The following is a 25062-nucleotide window of genomic DNA, read 5'->3' on the forward strand; positions in this document are numbered from 1 at the left end:
GCAAATGTGTGACCTTCGTGCAGGTGCATTGTGTTGCTCATGCTTGTACTCTGTGTATGTGTGTGTGTGCGTGCGTGCGGCGCGTGCCTGCCTTCCTGCCTGCCTGCCATGGCACAGCATGCAGAGATTTGCCTTGTGTCTGGTACCAAGTCATCCGCCTATTAATCGTGTTTGCACCGCAGCTGTTTGCATGGGTCCGGGCCAGATTGGGAGCAGTGCTACAGGGCCCTTCTGCCTCTCTTCCACTGGGATGAGCTTCAAGACTGGCACATTCCCACTGATCACATTGGAGCTTCTCTCTACTTCTCTCTTTTTTTGTCTCACTCTCTTGCTCTGTTTATCAATGTCTCTCTCTCAGTCATGATTCTCTTCTTGCTACAAGCACACTGTGTTGCTTGTCAAGGGCCTGTTATTGCTGTTTGCTGAATGGGTACCAGTCCAACATTATTCTGTGTTCAAATTCTTGGACAAGCAATGTTAAATTGAGCATCCTTGCATGAGAACGTAAAAGCTCACTATCATATTTTGGTTAAAATAAAGATGACATGAATAGTTTAGCATGGAATGTTGGAAGGACTATACTGGGTGGTCTGGCATGTTTAGCCTATAGACTACAACTCGTGGTATACATGTACTTGACGTTACTGGCAAGCATTCTTAATGTTTTTGTTTTTTGAGGAAGCCATTTAATTCAGAAAGGTATGAAAATCAACTTGCAAGACTTAAACTTGCTTTAGATATCTCTGCTGTCCAGCAGCAACCAGCTAACTCCAAAACGCTAATTTTTCAGGAAATGAAGAAAAACGTATATTTTTTAAAACAAAGCAATACTGCCTCATCAAAGTTGGTATAGTGACTTTATATATCGTAAGATACTTGCATGTGTCATTATTTTATCACCACTTTACCCAAATTCAGCTCAAGTGGAGTTAGGAGACAATAGGAGTTTTGTCGGTCATTTATAAGAACAGATTACAATAGCTCCAATCGCTGTGGAGGGAGAGGTTCCAAATGGGGCTAAGCTGACAATTGATCTCCAAGCTCATTCACAGTGCATCACAACGTGTGAATTAATGCCCTGATGCTTCATGACATTTATTATATAGGCCTACAATAATAAGCAGGACTTTAAATATTACAATACCTTCTGCAAAGAGGGGTTCACGCCACAGAGTTGCAGTTTTAGTAGAACTAGCGAGAGTAACGCTATATGAACTCATTTCTTGTCACATTGTTCTCCTCAGAAAACACTACATAGATTTTAGAAATAGAATTACTTGTTTTCATAACATTTGCGTCAGTGCTAAGTTTGATAAACGGGTACACTGCATAGTTACTTTTAACAGACTGTGTGTGTGTGTGTGTGTGTGTGCGGCCATGTGTTGAGGAGGGGTGGACTGATTTGCTGTCTGTCTTTCCCCAAGCTATGGTCACCCATTCCTGTGCCAAACATCAGTATCGTTCAGTATGTGACAGAGATGGTCTGATGTTAACCATCCATCATCCACTAGGTAGGAACATGATCCTCAGTCTGCAGTTGGCCACCTAATAGCATCAGGGTAAATATTCCCTAAATACGAGATTGATTGGCCGACCTTCATGGTTGACTACAGCTTTGCAAAGCAAATGTGAACCATTTGCATGGAGTCAATGTTATTGCCCAGGCAATATATTGCACTTCATAAACCCCCTTCGTCGAGGACCAGCACTGCGTCCTCTCGGGCTCCACCTGTTGGACCTAGAGTTGTTCCAATACCGATACCGGAATCAGAAAAGCTGCCGATACTGCCTAAAATGCTGGTATCGGTGAGTATGCCAGTCTATGCCAATCCGATACGTAATACATCACATATTTCATTTACAGTAAATAACTTTTTTTTAACGCTTCAGTTGATGTTGCAAAACTGTTTTATACTTTACTCTGATATTTACATTATTATTTTACTGACTTGTGGCTGCACTTATTAATGGAATCTGTTCTTAGATTTTTTTTAAATGATGCATTGGTATCAGATCGGTACTCGGTATCAACCGATATGCAAGTTGCGGCTATCGGAATCGGTATCGGAAAGGAAAACATGGTATTAGAACATCTCTAGTTGTACAAACCTGTCCTGTGGCTGTGAGGTCTGTACTGGCCAACAGGTTGCTATAGCTCTGGCCATCATGGGTGCCCATCTGCCCCAAACATCTGTCTCACTGTGTGGGGCCAGCGACATACTCGAGCAGAGGCGCTTCTAGGAGCGCTCAGGCATTAATGCCCAATTTGTATGTAGTTGGCAGAACTTGGCACGCTCTTTACTGCAATGTCATCCAGAAGCTATTGATTCATTCTGATATCAGGCTATATGATTTGCATAGCTCTTTGATGCCATTGTTCACTCACTAAGGCTTGGATCATGAACAAATTCTGTGTGGGTCGGCAGCCGAGTTGATCGGTTAGCACGCAGGATCTAGCATGCGTTGCTGAATGAAACACGATCTCTATTACTGACCTCACTCCCTTTCCTTAACTTCCTTAACCCAAGCCTTAACTTAATCTTCTGCCAGTGCCTAACTTAACTCAAACCTGATTAATTAAACCACAAACTAACTAATGCCTAAATTCAACTGACGCAGTGCATCATGGGTATTTTCCTGCAAACCGATTTGTTCTAAGTGCTACAATTATGTGTTTGTGGCTGTGAGTGGGGATGTTTGGCACGATTACAGTGCACATGTCATCCTCACTGGTTTAACTAAAGCACATTGAATGCATCAGTGAATGTTTATAAGCTGCACAAACCTGAGAAAGCAGGGAGGCATTTAATAAGCATGAACACATTGCAGCCCATGGTGCAGTGGTGTGGCCATTCAGCCTTATGGCACGTGTCTAACAATGCTCATTTGCGTGCCTAACGACAACTATTGGTACAGTGCTGCTTGCTGGCCGGCACCATGGGAAAAATGCATTTGTGGAAAGTCCTTGAGAAAATATAATGGCCATTTTCTTATTGATGGTTGTGTATACATTAAATTTGATTGTATGCTGTTGATTGCTTTCTTTTTTACTTGTGTGGGCAAGTGTTGTCCCCCTATGGATATCCGGGAATTCACTCATCTTCGCACTCCAATGCCCAAACCAATGTGTGATGTGATTTATGCTGCGAGGGTGGTTTAGTATTTATGTTTGAGGGTGGTTAATGTTTATTGGCAGCACAATTGATGGGCCCACTAAATTGAAACACAGCAACTGAATCATAGTTTGTGCTAAGGAACTAAAAAGGTCTGCCTAATGTAAAGGGACAATCCACCATGAATGTTATTTCACCAACTTGTTCTGTGTGCCCTGTCCAGTGTACATGGTTCCACCAAATAAAGGGGAAGAGGGTGTAAACAGTCTCTATTCAAACTTGCACATGTCAGTGGAATACTGCTGACTCAACATAAGGAACGCCATATCCACGGTGATGGTGTAGGATCACAATACTTGACGAAATTCTGCCCTGAATCTTATTGGAAGTCAGAAAAAACACTGTGCTTGGTAGTTGTCGGCCGAGTGCGCCAGTCTAGAGACCATACTCTTTTTAGAGTCTTATTCTTATTGTGTCATGTCCCTCATGCCAACCATTTCTCCTCCTTCAGGGCTCCACGCTTCAAGGGCTACCAGCAGCAGGACAGCCAGGAACTTCTGCACTACTTACTGGACTCCATACGAGTAGAAGAAACCAAGGTGAGTTTGGATACGCACTCGAGAATCATCAGTGGCCTCAATCCTCAGCCAGTGCTGAGACCCAAATATGGTTATTGCGACGGTACAGCTTTGTAGCTAACTTTAAAATCTGACTTGGAATTATGACTTTGGCTTTTCAAGTTGTCTTTAAAAAACATAAGTTGGATTGCTGAATATAATGTATAGCCAAAAGAATAATGCAAGGCCTTCCATTCCATAAATATCAGACTGTATTGACAAATCTAACGGTCAAATTAGTTGGACCACCACAATCAATGTAACTATTTGATACCACAACCATCCATGCTGATTCAGTGCGTGCTGTAGACCAGTGGTTCTCAACCAGTGGTCCGGGGACCACCAGTGGTCCTTGAGGGGGTTCCAGGTGGTCCCCAGCTAAATGATGGAGAGTTGGTAACCAAATGGACCCTTATAGATCTTTAACTCTTGAGAGTGTAAAATGAAACCAAATGAACCCGTATGGGTCGATTTGCGTCATTTTACGCCCTTAAGAGAAATTATTGTAAAACATCTGCATTACTTAATTAAATAATTGTTATTTTGTTCCATTTATCTCTCCTATGGTACCACATCAATACAGCATGGAATTGTGGAAAAAAATCTCATCCAATAACAAGTTTTGGGTCTGAGAGGCTAAATCTCATCAGATGGTGATGAATCCGTGGCTCAAATGCCGAATAAATAATGGACCTTGATATGAAAAGGGTTGAAAACCACTTCTGTAGACAGAGGCAGCCATTGCAGTCGAATCAGGTCTAGAAAACAACACACAGCAGACTTTTCTGTGGCGTTTGTGGTGTGCTTCACTGTGATACTAGTGTCCAAACACACCTGAGAGCCAATCCCAGTCATCACGACTGATCTGCTCACTCAAAGTTATTCAAGACTAGTGAGAAAACCGTCATGTGGGACATTGAGACAATTTGTACAGACACACAAGGTCTGCTCTTTTTTTCAGCTAGCCCATTCTTTGTATTTCAACCTTATGGTGCCATGTTTTCTGGCAAGTGAAGAGTGTTCCTCCCCGTGCAGGGGCAATTAGAGGAGGACCCCACAGCGGCCCACGTTCGCAGGGCTTGAGCTGGCCCCCACCAGCAAAGCTCAGTGAGCCCAGGAGGAGCGGGTGCGTGGAGTGGTCACCCCGGGGCCTGGGAGGGGGCACAGGCAGGGCCTCCCCTGGTCCCATTGAAACTTGTGAACGCAGACAGTTGTGCCACTTGGGGGACTTGCAAGTGGCACGACCGGCATCATTGTGTGATCTTGGGAAACCCACAGCTGGTGAATGAGCTGCGGGGCCGGCCCATTGTGCTAGAGGGTCACCCTCGTCCCCCTCCCGCTCGCACACACACACACACACGTATACATGCATACACATCGCCCCCCCCCCTCCCCAAACTAATCAAGGCAACAGAAAAGGGGGGGTGGGCAGGGGGGTTACAGGGTACAGGGTTAAGCCTGCTCTCTTCATCTACTTCAGACACACTCAAGCCAAGCACAGATACAGTAACTTACTACTCTATGTGAGTAGATTCTTAAAATTAAGGATGGCATGCCTTATGGAGGTTTCCCACAATGCATTGTAGTGCTCAAAAACATCTGAGACACAAGTACAAATAACATTTGACACACATACACGCGTGTTTAATTTCCTTAGGCCAACAGAACATTTTGGATACTTTGTGAATGTAAACTCCTTTGTCTCAATCACGATATCTTAAATCGGAAAGTACACATGCACGCAATTACCCAGACGACCTCTTGCGCGTGCCATGTGAGTGACTGGTCCGCGCTACGGAGGGTGTCGCCAACCTTTGAGCCCCTAAGTGTTTGTGTTGATGGGCCATTAGTATGGGAGGTCTAAATATGCTAATTTTAAACACAGCCAATTATCGCCGATTAGCTGAGACGGTAGGTATTACTCTCTCAGGGCATGGCCTGTCCTTCTTCAACCCATCTTCTTTTTAGCTTCCACCAACAACCAACCATCTCCGCTACACCCCGACCTCCCTCCCCCTCCTCGTCCCCCCCTCTGGTCTGTGTGGGACAGACAGCGCTGTTGGTTTGGGAGAAAGGGGGGAGGGGGGGATGGGGTGCTGGTAATTAATTAGTAGGCGAGCCTCTGCGTGGCCTGACTGTGTTGGCTGAGTGGGTTTGCGGGCCGGCCGGGCTGGGATGGGATTAACAAGGTTTTTTTGACCTAAATAGTCATTCCAGTGCGTGGGTGCCGGGACAATGGGGGGACGACTGGTCGGGTCCACAGACACAGACCACGGCCAATTATCTATTGATTGGTGCTTTGCTGTGGCGGGGTGCCTCTTCACAGCTCTCTCACCAACACACTCACTGACCATGTCACCTTCAATAATAAGAGCCTATGGTGATCACACACACACACACACACACACACACACACACACACACACACACACACACACACACACACACACACACACACACACACACAAATCCCAGTGTTAACTGAACTGTTGGTTGCATTTGAGTGTACAAATGCAACCAAATGGACACATAAGGTTCCATTTTGTTTCTATTTGTACACTTTTCAGAGTTAAATTAATGCTAAGGATTATACTGTGCACCGTGCCACACATTGACAGACGGATCTGCAATGCTAACGTTACTAGACAAGTACAGTGATAGCTTCATCTTAATGATGCCTCTAATATGTGTACCTGTCAAACTGACCATCATCTAAAATTACATTTTGCTAATTGACGTAACACAGCTAATTAATCCACTTCTGCACTTCCTCTTCCCACTCTTGAAGTCAATTCATTTAGGCTCAGTTCTCTATCTGCATCAATGTATGTTTTTGTGTGTGACGTTTGCCAGAGAGTGAAAGCCAGCATCCTGAAAGCCTTCAACAACCCCACAGAGAAGACCGCAGACGAGGAGACCAAACGCCAAGTGAAAGGTTCGAACATACTCCGTACTTAACACATGGCCTGGATCAATAGCCCCATCTTGTGGCGCATGTTGGAACACACCTCAGGTCATTTCAAGCAGCAGGGAAATGTGGTCCCCCTTTATTATGAAATAAATGTGTCTTGTTACTGTACATTACATTACATTACAGTAATTTAGCAGACGCTTTTATCCAAAGCGACTTACAATAAGTGCATTCAACATAGGTAGGGAAACAAAACTACTAATCACCAGAAGTCTTCAGTGCATTTTGTTAATTGCAGACTGTAACTGTGAGCCAAAAATAATGACTTGTTCAATTGGAAGAGATTGTTTTAATGTTTCTGTGTTTGCCAGGCCTCTCAAACTTGCAAGTGTTGGTATCAGAAGCCTCCTGACCACTGCAAATGACCTCTCTTGGAGTCTGTTACTATGAATAATGCTATTCCAGTCAAAGTACTAAATGGAATGGAATATGTTGGTTATGGATCCGTTTTTTATGCTGACTGATGAAACTGTTAATTTTAAGCCAGAAATGCTTACATGAATCTCTCATTTTTTCCTACAGCGTATGGGAAGGAAGGTGTCAAGATGAACTTTGTTGATCGCATCTTTGTAGGGGAACTGACCAACACAATCATGTGTGAAGAGTGTGAGCACGTAAGTGGTTGTGTATGTGTGCACAAAATAATAAAACACAACCCATAAAATCTTTATTCCAGGTTCTGTTTTTGTTTCTTTTTTTTGCAAACGCATCCATGTTGGCAGCCACAGAAGCTTCTAATGTTTGAGATTCTGTTGTCAGTGTCTGTTTAGTCATTTGAGAATACATTGGTGCCTCATTGTGTTAGGTGTTCTACTAGTGCTCTTCCTGGCTAGGTGGTGATTGCCACGGCACCTGCTTCCCTCAGTCTGATGCTGAGGCCCAAGGCGTTGCCGTACCAAACTCTGTTTTGTTACACCTCTTCAATAAAGCACAGATGACTAGCACGAAGAGTAGCTCAGCCCCAACGTTTTTCTTCATAGAACAAATGAGGTAGCCTCTAAACACTGGATGTTCACAGTGTAGTTTGTAGGCTAATCAAACAAATTATCTCTGCTTTTAGGCTCTCAAGTTCATAATGTTGTGATTACGTCTGGCTTACATTCAACAGTCTTGGGAAGACTTTGGTAACACATCTTAGGGGCATCCTAAAATACTTAATGTGGAAAAGACTAAATAGCTTGTCCTTGGACTAAACAAAACTAGAAGCAATTCTGGGGATAGACCACCATGAGATGTAGCATTAATTTAGCATTAATTTTATTTTATTAATTCATTTAACACAAAAACAGGGGCTTAATGTAGCTAAATGAGCTAGAATCACAATGAAGAAGCCATTGATTTGACAGCATGAGCCTTCTCAATAACCAAAAACTTTCGGGTGAAGCAAATCTATGTTGAAGGAAGAAGAATCCCTCGTCAAGGACGAGCTCAAATGGCAACTCTGTGCAGTAAGCGCTGACAACAACACGTGGAAGCTCAGGGCTATTGATACATGCTGTTGTAGAGGTAAAGCAGTAGCATTGGAAGCAGAGATCATCTAGTGTGTAGCGAGAGAAGGAAGCACGGCAAAGGTTTACATTTCCGCTCTGGGATTATAATAAGGAACCTACAAGGACCTGCATTCCATTGTGCAAGTCTTAGCGGTACCTCATTGCCAAGGACCGTTCTGTTGGCTACAGTTGCAGCCATTTCCACAGTTGCTACAGACCCACCCATTGCAGGAATTATGAATCCTATATAATGTGTCTCTCTCTCTCTCTGTTTCTCAGATTTCCACAGTGAAGGAGGCCTTCATAGACATCTCTCTACCCATTATAGAGGAGAGGGTAAGCCTTTATATAACAGTGAGGCATAACGACTAACATTTCCTGGTTGATTAATGGCTACGAGACCATTCCATCAACAGAAAAAGACATTATACTACTGTATACAGACCATTTCTTTATTGTTTCTTCATTGAAATGCTGTCCTTTTGCCTTCTTCATTTTTTCATTTTCTCATGGTCAGATATCCAAACCGTGCAACCCTGGAAGGCTGGGTAAGATCCCCCGGGAGCAGGAAGGTCATGCTTCTCACACTGATGACATGGTCGCTGCAGCTCACTCTCACAATAGGAACACCAGGAAGCTCAGTGGGCAGGTGTGTGTGTGTGTGTGTGTGTGTGTGTGTGTTCGCGCACGTGTGATTATTTGAAAGTTCACAATGTTATGTTCTTTTTTCATTCCATTGAATTTGTTCACCGATTTGCTTGAGTTAACCCACTCAATCCCGGGAACACATCTCGTGTCATTTTAGATTTCTTTGGCTATTAAAAAATAGCAGCTATATGAGCTTGTAGATCTGCTATCTTTTGAGCAAATATATTTTTTTTTTAAGCGAACATTTATAAAATATTTTTGTTCCAGGGAACCTCTCAAGAAGCAAAGATTTGAGTTACAAATGTTAGCTTTAAAAATATATAAATATTCAAATTTTTTTTTTCAAAAATAGCATCGCTATGAGCTTGTAGATCTGATATTTTTGAATAGCAAAAGACATCTTAGAATGACAGATGTGTCCCCGGACGGAATGGGTTAAGAGTATTGTTTATTCCCCATCCTTACGGCATGTTGATTCTCTGTCTTGCCAGAAGCTGCAGAGCAAGAGATCCCCAGGCTCTGTGGAGGAGCGGGGAGCAGGCTGCGGCATGGAGCGACCAGAGGAGGAGGCGGTGGCGGCGGCTAGCGGAGCGGCCCGTGGCGTCTCGGTGTGCAGAATGGCGGCTGCAGGCAGCCTTTCGGACGGCAGCGAGAAGGACTCGGGCCCTCAGGACAGCAGCAACGACGCCGACAGCGAGGCCTCGGAGAGCGAGTGGGCCCCGCGGCCCCCCTCCTCTGGCCAGAGCCACTTGCGAGGCTCCACCCCAACCTCCACCGCTACCCTCACGCCCTCCCCTACGGCCGTCTCCACCCCGTCCCCCTCGCCGTCCCCTTCTCCCAGGCAAGGTGGCGCTGTGGAGCAACTGGTTAGCGCCGTCTCTAAAATGAACCTGAGCCCCGCCTCCGCGGACTGTTCACCCACAATGCACTGTTCTTCTGAGGACCCGGGAGAGACGCAGCCTCAGCAGTCTCGCGATGTCCCCCATCACCACCATCACCACCACCACCAGGGGGCCTTCCAGGCACTCTCCCACAGTTACACTCCCTGCTCCAAGGAGTGCTCCGTCCAGTCCTGCCTCCATCAGTTCACCTCTGTGGAGCTGCTGATGGGCAACAACAAGCTGCTGTGCGAGAACTGCACCGAGCGCCGGCAGAAGCAGCTCCGCAAAAGCTGCTCAACCGGTGAGAGAACTGCAGTTGTTTTATATATATATATATATATATATATATATAATATCTCTGTCTGTCTGTCTGTCTGTCTGTCTGTCTGTGTATCGCCTGATATTCGCCCCGTTGACTGCCATTGGCATATCGGCAAATAAATTGACATTCACCGATGGCAGTGGCTGATGTTCGGATGGCCGATCAATTTTGCACTGGCTAGTTGTTGGTGTATTGTTTATCTGCAGCCTACCAAGCTGCAGCTTTGCATTACATCCTATTTAGTTGTTTCCCTGGCACAAGATAGGGAATGAATAACAACAAAACCAAAATAAACAATAACATCGGTATCGGCTATTAGTAAAATTGTTATTTTAAACATTGGTATATCGGCCCAGAATTTCCCAATCGGTGTATCCTATCTAGTTTGAACTGTACGCATTGACAGTAATGGAACCTAGATCAGCACTGCTCTAGCAGCACTTGATGGGTCACATGGCCTTAGATTAGATAAAAACACAAACACATAATTTAAGCTAAAAATTTGAGCCACTGCTCCAATAGTTCACAGGCTTTGGTGACATTTTCTCAAGGCAAGAATAATTAAATGGCTGTAACCAGTGTTTCGACTTGAACTTGGTGTGCATGTGTTGTCTGCACAGATAAGAGGGCAGAGAAAGTGTACACCAGTGCAAGGAAGCAGATGCTGATCTCCTCAATGCCCCCTGTTGTCACGTTGCATCTCAAACGCTTCCACCAGGTCAGCACTTTGAAGCTTTGTAATTACAACATTTAATGCATGCACAATCTTATGTAATGTTATGTAATGTTCATTATTTTACAGTGCGTTCAGGCTGTATCCTACTGTGTTGTAATGTGTGTTGGGGTTTTGCTTTCTTAAGGCAGGGATGAACCTACGGAAGGTGAACCGCCATGTTGACTTTCCTTTAGTCCTGGATCTTTCTCCATTCTGCTCTGCAACCTGCAAGGTATCCCTGCTTTACTGCTGTTAGCAGACACAGTCTTTACTGCAACATCAGCTTTAAAGCATCAATTAAAACTGGTTTAGTTTACAACCATTTAAAATGAGATGAAATAACCTTCTGATATTACTGCTAATAGAGAAGATACAGTTTTGTTCATCGTCTCCGATTGTGAAGAATGACCAGGATGTCACATTTTACCAAAAAAAAAACATTTATCCTTGTGAACCTGTGTCGCCTCATGCAAGATCATAATATTTTGGTAGAACCTGGCTGCTGCTGATCGTGTCCTGTACAGCCTCTATGGGATTGTCGAGCACAGTGGCTCCATGCGCGGAGGCCATTACACAGCATACGTCAAAGTCCGTGCTCCCCAGCGGAGAGCAGAGCTACAACGCAGGAACCTGCCAGGTAAGGGTCCGTCTCTAAGCTATATTCACAACTCTGGTTAACACAAAGTAATTCACTCCCATGTAACCTTGAGGATGACATTGTAAGCAACAACTTATGGATTGATTTTTCTTTTCTTGTTTACCTCTCAAGGAGAGTGGCTGCTTTTCAAGCTAGTGCTGAAATGTAATTGAAATTCTTGTATGGTGGGGAACTAGGAAATAGTTGTCCTTGTCCATAAATAGCTAGTTTGACATGAAATTATTACACATGCCACTGTTATCTGTTGTCACTGTTGACATGTTACAGTTTCACAACAGAACAAAGCTGAAGAGACACATCAATGTACTGTAGTTTCATCTGCCCCATCACCCTTTTCAGCTTTTTGCAAACTTGAATGTTCATTCCTGTGCCATTCATACATTCTCTGTCGATTCTCTGTTTGCCTACCTGGCGTGTAATAATAACAATAACAATATACCTATTTATTAAAGGTCATCAGATTGGTGTTCCCATTCTCTAAGACAGTGCTTCTCAAAGTGGGATCCGGGGACCCTCAGGGGTCCTTGTGAAGGTTCCAGGGGGCCCCCAGCTAAATTAGTTGATATGATGTACAAAATCATTTTAACCATACTGTAGACTATTTGAAAATAGCTCATCTACAGGCTCCCATCACATAAAAAACTTAAGATTTCCGCGGCCAAAGGCATATTAATTTGGGGGTTCCTTGGCATTAAAGAAAGTTTGAAAACCACTGCTCTAAGAAGTCTAATGACTCCCTGCTGTGTGTAATGTGTGCTCCAGGTACGAGGGAAGCCAGCGGAAGCTCCACGGGCCAGTGGGTCTATGTCAGCGACACCACTGTTCAGACGGTACCAGAGTCCAGGGTCCTCAACTCTCAGGCATACCTGCTGTTCTACGAGGAAATGCTGTAGTACAACTACAGGGAATTTTGTTAATGATGTCATTCTTTTAACTGCTCTTCAGAGCGTGTACTATCCTTAATACCATTATCTATAAATAGGAGGCGTGAGAACAACCGAATGATGTTTCACAGTTTTGGCCCGATGGGCTTTTCACGTAGCTGTTATTTGCTTACGGTTCCTTGATTTGAAATTGGCACTTTATATCCGACTACGTAGATCAATGAAAAGTTGACATTTTACATTAATTACTGCTGAAGTGATTCGAGTGTGCTGCTTTAGTATCATGTGAGGGTCCCGATTTTCACTTCAGCATGTTTTTAAAAAGTGCTCACCAAGGACCTCAGACATCTGAGACGGATTTAGAGAGTCATTGAACCATTTGAAGAGCGAGGGAGAAGCTGAAATGAGCTTTTCTTATACTGTACCTCTACAGCTCACCTGGGCCTGAGCTGCACACTGCATGAAGGGATCTGCTAGCCAACAAGAAACAAGCAAGACTTAACGCATGTTGGACTGTGCTCAGCACTGAATGGTTGAAGACGGTCATTTTCTGCTGTCTTTCTGTTTTCTGAAAGTCCTTAATCTTTTTTTCTGTGTGCGTGCGTGTGGGTGCGTGTACGTGTGTGCGCAGCAGAGAAAAAGAACATTGCTTAAAGATTAGCACAAATTAGGAAAAAGCTAAGTTATTCGCAACCTGCTGTGGTGGAATGGAATGTAGTTTTTTTACACCAGAATACATGAATGTATATCTATTACTGATTTATATGATAGCCAAAGAAGAGTTTGGCAATTGAAAGTCCTAGCAGATTATATAAATTAAACACCCATGGTGTTTACTTCATAATGAGTTTCTTGGATATTTCCTTTGTCAAGGTCATCACTGAGGGTCTTGAGTGTTGCAACATTACAAAGTACTTATGTGATTAACAGAACAACAATTCACTCTGCCTCTGATGTATTTCAACTGTAGTTCTAGACATGCAACCGCAACATGTGACTCACTTTGATGTTGGGAACCCAGACAACTTTCTTTTATTTTTTTCTCGATACCATCGCGAATGTTGATCGGATTTCTTTTTTTTTAAAGAGAAGAAAAGAGAAGAGCTATTAAGGCTCCAAGCCTGACCAAAAACATCATACATGAAAATTGCATGGGCTAATAGTATAGTGAATGCCTACTATTTTTATTGCCTAGTCTTAAATTCCCCTGTCTTGTGAGTTATTTATCTTTTTATATGAAAATATTTTAAATGAAAATGTTGCTTTCGTTGCTTGTCTGACAATTGCCAAAATATTCAGATGAGGTGAAGAATTTTCTCTACATTAGTATAAATAGGTTTAATGTTTCAAAAACACGAAAATTTTCAGTGCCTACATGTGTGCTTCAGATTGAATAAATGCAAAGGGGAATGTGTGGCATATTTATGTACGGTATAGCCTTCTGTATGCAAAAGTAAGTACAAAAGAATTTCATGTCTATTGGGGAAACAGTATAATAACATGTATATTTGGTGCCTCAGGCTTGCAGGGTTTTTCTTCCAGGCTGACATTTCTGGTTTGTTTCCTGAAAATGACTTTGGATTTCAGTTATAAACTGTTTAAAACTGTTAGGATATGTACAGTATATCAGATAGGCCTATATCAAAAAACAGAATAAATCTAATTTATGAGCTGTATACTCTTAAAGGCTATTATTGTCTTTCTTGGCACGTGTTATACTTTCTCGTAAGGGGGTGACTTGGAAAAGATAATGATTTTGAACCAAAACAAAAGCGCAATGCAGGCGGCCAAGACCTGGCCTGTCACTGCAGATACAGTACAGCCATATTCACTCTGTCGTTGGTGAAGATGTGCCCTGACGGGTGCAAAGCAGCGCTGTTTCGGAACATGTCGCGAGCTGGTGAAGAGGAGGTGGGTGTGGAATCGGGGAAAGGGCAACGTCTAAAACTATCAGCTAACCGTCCTCTTGTTCCGACACAGTATGACATCTGGATCACACTTTTGCGACATGAAAACAGGTTGTCAAGCCACGACCAACATAACGGCAAATCCTTTTGAAATGTATTTGTCTATTTTTAAAAGGAAGAGGCTGCTGCATTTTGCTTGAGGACATGCTGCTGATTCAGGATTAACTGTGATCTTAATCCCAGTTAATGAAAGGCTCCCAGCACTCCTGTTAAATGGCCACAAAAAAACAAAACAAGAGGGCGATGGTAAACTCAACACTCATATCTTCAAATCTACCAGTAGGTGAAGGTTAAATTTCACTGTGCTCTGCCATGCATGTCATTAACCAGACCAATAAACCATTTTCAGTACCACAACATTGGGACACACCAGAAATAATGTAGCAAGCAAGACTACTTGCATGACACAGTGACTGCCATTGCACCTGATCCAAGACCTGAATAACAGACATAAAATAGATTTGCATATTGGGTGCACATTACTCTGATTGAAATAACACTTTGTAGTAATTTTTAGATTTTCTGTGCATAGCTCTTTGTATTGTGGTTTCAGCATGAAAGTATCATGTTTTTATAAGAGCATGTAGGCTATAGGGTATAATCCCTTTTCAAGATAACATTTTTTTTTATTGATGCAATCCATATCATTTTTGTCTTGTACGCATTATTTTAAACGCATCAACAGATTTCTTTGTTTTTTATGCAAGGAGACAACATTGTCTCTGTAATAAGTCTACATTGCGGATAGCAACTACAATGAAAGAGGTTGACTGTTTGGACACAGTAATATTTTCATGACATCTATGACATCTTCTTAGTTTGAAGAGGTATTAACTCAGCATTCACATTTTTGCATCCACATAATGTATGCTATTTGCATTATTTTTCTTTCTTTTTTTTAACACATTGTAGGTTATTTGCGTTGTCACTGCTGAGAAGGCTCTTATTAAAAATAATTTCACTGCCTGGTGTTATGCAAGTGCAGTGTGACAATAAATATTTAGTTTAGATTATTATAGTGTAATGCTGGACTTCTCCAAAAGACTGTAAAATGCTGCAGCCAGCCAGTGCACACACTATACTGTGCAAGACAAGCTCCACATATTAGTGTATCTAAAGTAATGTGCGTGGATTTGGCCTCAAAAATAGGGATTGGTGAAGGGGGCTTGACATTATTTTAAGAAGACTTGATGTTATGTATTTAATGGATGTGCTATATTTTGTTTGTGTTTTTATATGTATACATTTTTTGGGGGCTTTTCTGCCTTTATTTGAGAGGAAAGTAGGCTGACAGGAAATGGGGAGAGAGATGGGGGGGGGGGGGGGGGGTGATACACAGCAAAGGTTGGCGGGAACGGGAGTCGAACCCGCGACACGCTGTAAGACTGGATTACCAGTCATGTAGTATGCACCTGGATCGCTAGGCCAGCGCCCCCCCCCCCCCTGCACCTGGATCGCTAGGCCAGCGGGCCCCCCCCCCTTTTTGTTTTTTACAGACAACGCACTTTTACTGATTTCTTTTTATTCATGTTAATGCATGTGTCAGGTTTTTCGTTTGACAGACTATAAATGTTCAAAGAGTCAATGGGCCTCATGCAGCAACTGTAATTCCCAATTGGTTCAGCGACGCAATTGTTTGATCAATCAAACGTGAGCTCCGTCATACGATGAATCCTGGGCACAGATCTACTCTGGTTTTCCTTCATGAATGAGGACCACTGTCTGCTGTGTAGAGCCTGCTGTCTGCTGTGTAGAGCCTGTCTGTCTGCTGTGTAGAGCCTGTCTGGCTGGGGTTGCTATGATGCTCAATTTACCATATTAGGGACATCAACACATGGACTTCCTTGATTGGCCAGCCCAACCCATCAGCGTTGTGGATTGGTCAGACTTTGCATGACGTTTGTGCCACTGAACCAATATAAGTGGTTGATTTAAACCCTGGAGGAGAAGTTGTGAGAAATGTTCTGGACACCACATCTGAACATAGGGCCAGAGTTAGGCGGTCAAGCTGCTGTTGCCGTGGGAGACAAAGTGTACTCATTTGGAGGGTGCCGCGACGCCAATGAGGATCAGATTGATGTTCACGTCTTAAATACAGTCTCTTTACGATGGAGGAAGCTGCCCCCAGTGACAACTGGAAGAGGAGAATGTCACCTTGAGGTTCCATCCAATCGCCACTACCACACAGCTGTACTGATAGAAGATATCTATGTCTGGGGGGGTTCTAATTATGACACGAAGGAGTACTGCAACATTCTTTATGCATTTGATGTCGACACGCACAGATGGTTCAAACCCAAGGTTTCTGGAACTGTTCCAAAGGCGAGGATTAACCACTCTGCCTGTGTCTTGGGGAAGATCATGTATATTCATGGAGGATACAGTGGATACAGTGGATACGTATACCTTAATGACCTGTACAAGTTGGACACCGCCACGATGGTCTGGATTTCCATTAACACCAGACGTCCATTACCTGCTTCATCATCTCACTCTTCCACCATCATCGGGACAAAGATGTTTGTAATTGGTGGCTATGGGTTAAGCACCATGAAGGTGAACACAGTGTTTGACACAGAGACCAACTGTTGGCTGGAGACACCTTCTTCACCGCTTCGTCTGGTATCAGCCTTTACCTACAATGGAGAGCTGTATATATTTGGTGAAAATGACAATTATCATAATACACTCAATGAACTGTGGAAATTCAGTCCAGACAGCTTCTCCTGGAAGAAGGTTGAGCCCAGAGGGAAAGGCCCATGTTCAATGAATAGGATGTGCTGTTGCATTGTGGGGGATCGTGTCATCCTTTTTGGAGGATACGACACACCCAATGACCTGTACATCTTAGACTTGAGTCCTACTCTGAAGACATTATGCAAGCTAGCAGTTATTCAGTACCGTCTGGATCAGTCAGGACTCCCGCACAACATCAGCTGGGAACTGGCAGCCTAGCACTGGTCCAGAGCGTTAGTGAGTTCTCTCTAACGCCCTGCCAGGCGCTCGGCTCTCAGCCCTGACAAAGAATTCCACTGCCCTGTGAGGTCTCCAACAGTATTAAAAATAATTGAAAGTCTATTCTCCACGGCCTCTCGAGCGCCTGGCAGGGCGTTAGAGAACTCACTAACTTTGACTGTGCAAAGGCTGGTTAAGACTCCTGGTTATCACAGAGACAACACAAGAGAAAAGCAAGTACAGCTTCCGGGGCTGCAGAGAGAGCCTCAGGATGGCTGTGGATTAGGAGAGACAAGGCAGAGAGAGCCTCAGGATGGCTGTGGATTAGGAGAGACAAGACAGAGAGAGCCTCAAGATGGCTGTGGATCAGGAGAGACAAGACAGAGAGAGCCTCAGGATGGTTGTGGATTAGGAGAGACAAGGCAGAGAGAGCCTCAGGATGGCTGTGGATTAGGAGAGACAAGACAGAGAGAGCCTCAGGATGGCTGTGGATTAGGAGAGACAAGACAGAGAGAGCCTCAGGATGGCTGTGGATTAGGAGAGACAAGACAGAGAGAGCCTCAAGATGGCTGTGGATTAGGAGAGACAAGACAGAGAGAGCCTCAAGATGGCTGTGGATCAGGAGAGACAAGACAGAGAGAGCCTCAGGAATCCTGCCATATTTCAAATTTAAGGGTCCTATGACATCACGTCATTTGTATAAATAGTAGTATATTATTATTATTAGTAGTATAATAATATATATATATAGCCATGACCAAATAAGGTGTATCGTGGACTTCTCTTGGATAATCCAAATTAAGTTGACTGAGGCATGAGAAAAATATTGGCCAAGCCCTGTTTGATAAAAAAAAATCACACCTGTGTGAAGGTAGCGGCGCCTTTGATACATTTTGTCATCAATAAGTGTTTATAATGTGTTTATAGCCACGTGTCACGTGAAGCTTGACCAATCACTTTGTTGACGTGTCTGACCAATCAGAACGTTGACGCAAAAGCCAGGTTGGCTAGCGCCGCTAATAAAAATAAAAACATATTGCTCACCTCCAAACTCAGCGCAACTCCACGTTTGGCCTGACTTGACAGGAATGGAGATCTTCTGCTGGATACAGCCAGTGAGAGTCACCACGCTCATACTATACCCCCGGAGTTGCACATTACCATAGCATCCTCCTGAAATGACAAAATATTGTTCTCTAAAAGGGCAACATAGTTTTGTATTCAATGTAGACTACCATCTTGAGTGCTGGAATTACATGAGCATGAATTAGTCAAACAGACTAGCAAATTAGTGTTATTAAATTGTGAGTATTTTGTTTTATATTGAACACTGCTGTGAGTGCCATTTAGTAGGTTTTCTATGCGCTGGACACACAAACTGAAGTCTAATATGTGTACTGTCACTGGATCACATGTAAAAGCAAATTCATTGTGAACCTCGTACATACATGGCAAAAGAGAAAACAAGCTTTTGCTTGAAAGCAGTGCCCTCCGATGGAGATGTTGCTGCCTTACATCTATATGATTAATTATTATCCTATTATAATTCCAGTAAGCTCACGGTGGTGGTTGGTGGGTGGTGGTTGGTGGTAGGGTGGACTCTTGATCAAACTGCGCATGCGTCGTTGTGTGCCAGGTTTCGCGAGAGAAACAAGCAGCGAGGTCTATGAAAACGAGGCCAAACCAAACGAACCCTATAACACCAACATTGGCCCTAAAGCGCTTACAATCGGCGGACATGGCAACACCGACGCCGACGCTACACCATAGACCCCGCCCACTCTCTGCTGTGGAAAGTAAATACTCCAGATTTGTTTCCCCACACACGATGCACATTAGCTCCATAAAGAACGGTTCTATGTCGTTCTCTTCCAGGATCGGGCGAACGTCCGCCAAGGCTCCGCTGTTTACCCTTTTGTATACATCGTATCCCAAAACTAATGGTAGATTCTAAACCGCACGGATGTTTAAGGTTTGGTCGCCTGCATAATATTTTAGGTCGCCAGCGAAACTACCCGTTTAAATCGCTTATTTAGTCAGCCTGTGGCCATGTTTCCCATTGTAGCCAAACCGGGAGCAGTAGTGGCAGGGTTTTTTTCCGGGTTCAATGGGAAACATGGCCACAGGTTTCGCGAGAGAAACAAGCAACGAGGTCTATGAAAACGAGGCCAAACCAAACGAACCCCATACCACCAACATGTAACCTGATAATAATGTCCAAAGCATGTCTGTGTATGTTTACATCCATTACTGTGTTGGCGTTAGTTGGGATTAATGTTTATTAGCCAAACCAAGTTACTATGAGCCGTTAGCGTGATGCTAAGCTAACGGACGTTTGGCGCTAGCATGCGGCTAACGCTAATGCTAACGTCGTCATCGTGACTTAATCAACAATGTAAACGTTTCATCAACACACTTTATGAACCTTACTGTGGTTAATATTATCAGTGCTACCCAAGTAGTCCATTGAAAAGTATTATTTTGGTGTATTTTGTGTATTGTAACTTGGACACTGTAGCTTAATGGTAGCTGGGGCGACGCGTTGTTGGCTCATGGTTCAGAATGCCTCATGGGTATTGTAGTCATTTTCTGCTATTTCGGTTCTACTGTGATAGACTGTGCTACATTACCTGCTGTTTAATTGTGAATCATGCTATGAATATATGGTAATACAATGTTTATTTTCCTGTATTTCCAGGTTTATGACCTGAGTCATCTATGACCTGTGTGTCATCTGTGTGTCCAGTACTTTGTACTGTGTTGGTTAAAAAAGACAAAACACGAGTTGTGACAAAGACGTGTGATTCTCTGATTAATGTTGTTAGTGGTGTAAAATGCCATCAAAAATATACTCAAGCCTGCTGCAGGGCAACAGAAAATAGCAAGCCTATTTTGCTCTTTTATATAGCACATTTTTATATATATACGAGGGGACGCGCGCCCTTCACCGGGTATGGTGAAGGGCGCCCTTCACCGGGTATGGTCTAGTATTAATAATTATCCTCATGCCAGGTTACCAATTCACCTCAAAATGTTGGCTGAGGAAATCAATAATGATCATTAATCTATATAGAAACCTGGCTATGTATGTCAGAGAGAACTACAATTAATTAATAATGAAGTAGGGGTGCAACAGTTGCAATCAATTGTAATCAATGTAATCAATTATAAAAATAAATAGATAATGTTCAATCAAATCAATTCATAGTCAATAAATATTTTGGGCATGTCATTATAGTCAACGTTTTTTCTTTCAAGTCAAAAAGTTTAAAAAAGTGAAAATGGCCGATCTTGATTTATAAAACATAAAATATATTATAAAACGTGCTTCCCAGTTATTTAATTAATCAAAAAAGCAATTGATAGAATAATCACTACGAAAATAATCAATAGTAGCAGCCCTATAATGAATAGCCCCGTTCAATTTTACAATCATATCACCAACCTGGGCAATGTTTCGTACAGCACCGTAGCCCGTGGGAATGGCACAGCCTAGCAGGCACAAATCAAGCCTTGGCGTCCCAGTCACGTTCATCTTAGCCTCGGAAACCCATGCCTTTTTTTTTGTTTCAAAAGAAAAAAAGCCTGGGAGAACCTTGCAGGAACGCTGGTCTTAGGACCTTGTTATCTCCTAACCAATCAGAGTGCTCCAAACCCAGGCGCTGGAATCCAGCGCCTGGGTTTGGCTCCGCCCTTCAAGACCATCGATTGGGCTCGTTCTTTCAGTCTACGTTCATCTTGGCGAGACACCATGGTGTACTCAGAGAATGTGCTGGTCCCCATTAAGTGTGAAATTTGGTGACCAGTGGACCAGTGCTCTCCACTCGACCAACACCCTCATGGCCTAGGATGACTGGGAAATTGTTTGTTGGGTCATGCAGCGCTTTGTAATCCAGACTGCACACGCTCGTGCTTAAGACCTGAAAAGCACATTCAGTGGGATGATGATCCCTATATTGTTTTGTTTTTATCGCTCACCAATGTGGAATTTGGTGACCAGTGGGCCAGTGCTCTCCACTCGACCAACACCCTCATGGCCTAGGATGACTGGGAAATTGGTTGTTATGTTGGGTCATGCAGCGCTTTGTAATCCAGACTGCACACACACACTCGTGCTTAAGACCTGAAAAGCACATTCTATCAATGTAACTGGACCAAAACCATGTAATGCTCAAATTCTGTTCTGGCAACATGATGGCATATGGCACACTGTGCTTGTAATAAGTAATGTACAATACTTCTTCCTTTGGTGGTTTAAACATTCAGCTGTGTAACAGCTGGTCTTTTCAATATCAACTTTCCTTCCCTTGCTTTTTTGTATGGCTCTTAATTACATCAATAGCCTATATTATTTATATCTGATAGTTGTGACATTATTATTGTGAGTTATTAGAACTGGCTCATAAAAGAATGAATAAAACTGTTCAAAAGGCTGACCTTTCTCCTGGGCAACGACAGCCTTGCATGGGATCGGCTGGAAGAATAGACAATATTGATGTAATGTTTGTTAATGTTCATCATGCTTCTTGTTATTGACATCTGTATGAATGTATTACTGGAGCTGTTGAACAAAACAAATTTCCTTCGGGATTAATAAAGTATATATCTATCTATATGTTTCCCTGCAATAAATCACAACTGTTACGGGGTGAACAGTAGACTGTATGTGTACAAGGTTAGTGTAGTCTTCACATGAGGTGTAAGATTGTAGCTGGTGGCACTGTCAACTTGAGCTCACCCCGTAACGCAACGCCTTGTTAACCACTAAGGTAGGGTAAGTTTTCGGTTAAAACAGTGTTTTTTGTTAAGGTTAAAGCACTAGTATATTCTTAGTAATCATTGCTACATAGTGAGTGTGTTTGTTCAGTCACAGGGGTCTCCCTGTCTCTCCAGCTCTTTAATAAACAGAAGAGGTGTAGTAGTCGCCAGCGAATATATGCAAAATTCGACTGCGGTCTGAATAGATAAGTCGCTTTTTCGCTCCGCAAAACTTCGTCTTTGATGTGTAAGCTTGCATTGCCCCCGGTGTGTAAGGACCTTTACCACGGTAGAACACAGCAACGAGTACATCTACATTGCAGTATTGATACTTTTAAGTTAAACATTTGAGTAGCCTACTTTTTCCACCACTGCGTTTCAACATGTTAGCCTAGCCTCAAATTGGAACCTCTCCCTCCGTCCAAAAGACCTACAATTGAGGCTTTTCCGGAAATAAAATTGCTCGAAAAATGGGCTTCGCTGTTCCGTGCACATGGTAATAGTCAATGGCTGTGTGCAAATTCAGATCAATTGCTCCAGCCACTGAAGAGAACCAGGCAGAAGAGATTTTGGCCTAACCACCACCACCACCACCACAGGGGTTTCTAGAATTATAGTAGGATATAATATATATTTTAAATAACTTACTTTTCCTATGGTAAACATATTGCACCTTCTTCACCACGAGAGAGAGTAATTGACGCAGCAGTTTGCAAATTGAGTTATGAAGCTCTACAGTGTGGACAAACCAGAAGTAAGGTGTTAATGAAACCAATCATTGAATACTACATCATTGCCCGCCACCAGCATGGTTGGCTGACCACGAGTGGTTAGCAAACTAGTGCGACCTGTGCAAATTCTGCAAAATGTTTTCCATGTGGCTATTAAATGTAGTCTTTCAAATTACGTTGTTCAGCTTGTAGTGAAGCAGACAGTGGTGGACAAAGTACTCAACCCCAGTACTTGTGTCAAATTATAGATTGCCCTGGTCAAATATTACACAACTACAAGTGAAACTTGCTCTGTCAAATGTAACTTGAGTAAAGTACTGGAGTACTTGCTTTTAATACAAATGAAGTACAGTCTCTTTTATATTAATGCATTGCTGTATTGAAATTAGACATTTTCTAAAACAATTCAAAGTGAATAATGGTGAAATAGCAGATATACAAGCTCACAAGGCGTGGCATTGTGACGTGTTGTGAGCTTGTAGATCGGCCATTTTCACCATTTGAAATAAGTGGTTACTTTTTCCCTTCCTAGATAAAGTGAAGTCAAAAGTACAATATTTGTCTTTGAAATGTAGTAGAGTGAAAGTCAGTCATAAGTATCCAACAATACAAATACTCAAGTACATTTGAGTATCTGTACTTTACTTAAGTACAGTATTGAAGTAAATGTACTTCATTACTGTCCACTTGAACAGAAGGTGTTGGCATGGCATATGCCGTAACGATCAACTCAAGACTACAGATCAAAAACATGTATCCAGTGCAGGAAATTGCTGATGGTTCATTTCAGCATAGCTGCAGAAAAAGGAAAATCCCTTAGGCTTACTTCAGGCTCATATCCTTGGCAGAACCAAGGATATGGTACCATATGCATGTGTAACAGGGCGGTATAAATGAAGGTATAGCCAACTACGCCACCTAGGGGATTGTGCCCTAGGAAATGGGGTTTAGAATCTAATAAAATTAAACCACCTGAAGACAAGGATACCACTCCCCACAAGGTTTGTTGTACTTAAATAAAGGCAGATACGTGGATCAATGAAAATGGTAATACGTTTATTCACATGATATAGGCCTACAAAAGGCAATACCAGGTCAGAGCAATTCATAATGATGCATCAACAGGTTAAAACTGTATGACAGTGGTTCAACAATACGTTGCACCTCGATGCTGAGGCTTGCCAAGGGGAAGGAAGAACTGGCTAACCAGCCCAGGGCAGTGGCACCCCAAGCCACAGCACACAAAAAGAAAGTTGTAAAATAATCTAATCAGAACACAAGAGAAAAGGGGATAACACCACCACTGGAGCAGGCCTCGTCTGGTCCTGACTTGGGGCCTCAGCATAAGAACTAAGCAGAAGGGAAATACATTAGTGTGGCACGGTCTCATACATTGGATTAAAATACATTTCTTAATATCACCGGTAATAGAACTTGATACTGTATAGGCGACCGGGGGTTTCACGCAACATAATAGAAGGACCAGAATTAAACCCAACATGACGGCTGATGGTCGGGGGTGAAACTACACCCAGGCAAAGCAGCAGCGTGTTCCTCTTCACCAAGCCCTAGAAACCAACGGCAGCTGTTAGCCTATAGTGCTCCACTGAAGATCATTGCCACAATGGAAATATAGTAAACCTATGCATTCATGGGCAAAGCGCACATTTCGCCATGCCCGCAGGCACAGTTCTGTGTGGTTCAGTCACACACACCCAGCTAGGGGTAGACAACCTGAGGGGAGACGTGCTCTCCGTGGGGAGACAGACAGTTGCACACAGGGACTAAACGACATAAAACAAACCGTCAAGTTCATGACCACATACTATACACTGCAGGCACTTGCTAAACAATAGGGAAACATACAGTACCTGCGCTGATGCATAGTGGACAAACAAAACTGAAGCCCAACAGGCCAGCTTTGTTTGAGGAGGTTACAGTCAGTCAGTGAGGACACGCACACGCCGGTGACCGGCACTGAAGCCCAACGGGACAGCTTTAGAACCCGGTCAGTGAGGACACACACACAAATGAGAGGCGACAGCACACAGGGGCAGAGTGTGTGCTGCTTATGTACTGCAGGTAATCAGCCCACTGATTAGTGGGAGGAGGATGGGCCATGGGCGCGTGCTGAACCCTTGCACGTGCCATGGGCAGAGTGGGAGACAACGCCCATCCTTCTACACATGGTTTGGTGCGAGTGTGCCTGAAGTAAGCCCAAGGGCTTCTCCTTTTTCGATAGTCTATCTACATATTTGACTTTCTGAGCACCTTGCATTCACCTGGGCTGGAGTTCTCTACTAAACAATGTGAGGTCCTGGTATATCTTATTTTTGCCCCTATACTATAGCT

General features: G+C 43.3%; 1 protein-coding gene across 4 annotated transcripts in view; it reads left to right on the forward strand.

Moving 5' to 3' along the window:
- usp45 (ubiquitin specific peptidase 45) overlaps positions 1-13970 on the forward strand; it is a 44636-nt gene extending 30666 nt beyond the window's left edge. For all 4 annotated transcript variants that reach the window (XM_084052003.1, XM_084052004.1, XM_084052005.1 and 1 more), the window contains 10 exons: positions 3625-3712; positions 6584-6665; positions 7224-7315; positions 8471-8527; positions 8709-8840; positions 9331-10021; positions 10663-10760; positions 10903-10989; positions 11250-11394; positions 12178-13970. In XM_084052003.1, coding sequence (XP_083908129.1) covers positions 3625-3712; positions 6584-6665; positions 7224-7315; positions 8471-8527; positions 8709-8840; positions 9331-10021; positions 10663-10760; positions 10903-10989; positions 11250-11394; positions 12178-12308 — 1603 coding nt within the window. In that variant the 3' untranslated portion in view covers positions 12309-13970. The remainder of the gene's footprint in view (positions 1-3624; positions 3713-6583; positions 6666-7223; positions 7316-8470; positions 8528-8708; positions 8841-9330; positions 10022-10662; positions 10761-10902; positions 10990-11249; positions 11395-12177) is intronic.
- The last annotated feature ends 11092 nt before the right edge of the window (positions 13971-25062 follow it).

The sequence above is a fragment of the Gymnoscopelus microlampas genome, assembly GCF_963454915.1.
Source record: "Gymnoscopelus microlampas genome assembly, chromosome: 3".
NCBI lineage: Eukaryota > Metazoa > Chordata > Actinopteri > Myctophiformes > Myctophidae > Gymnoscopelus > Gymnoscopelus microlampas.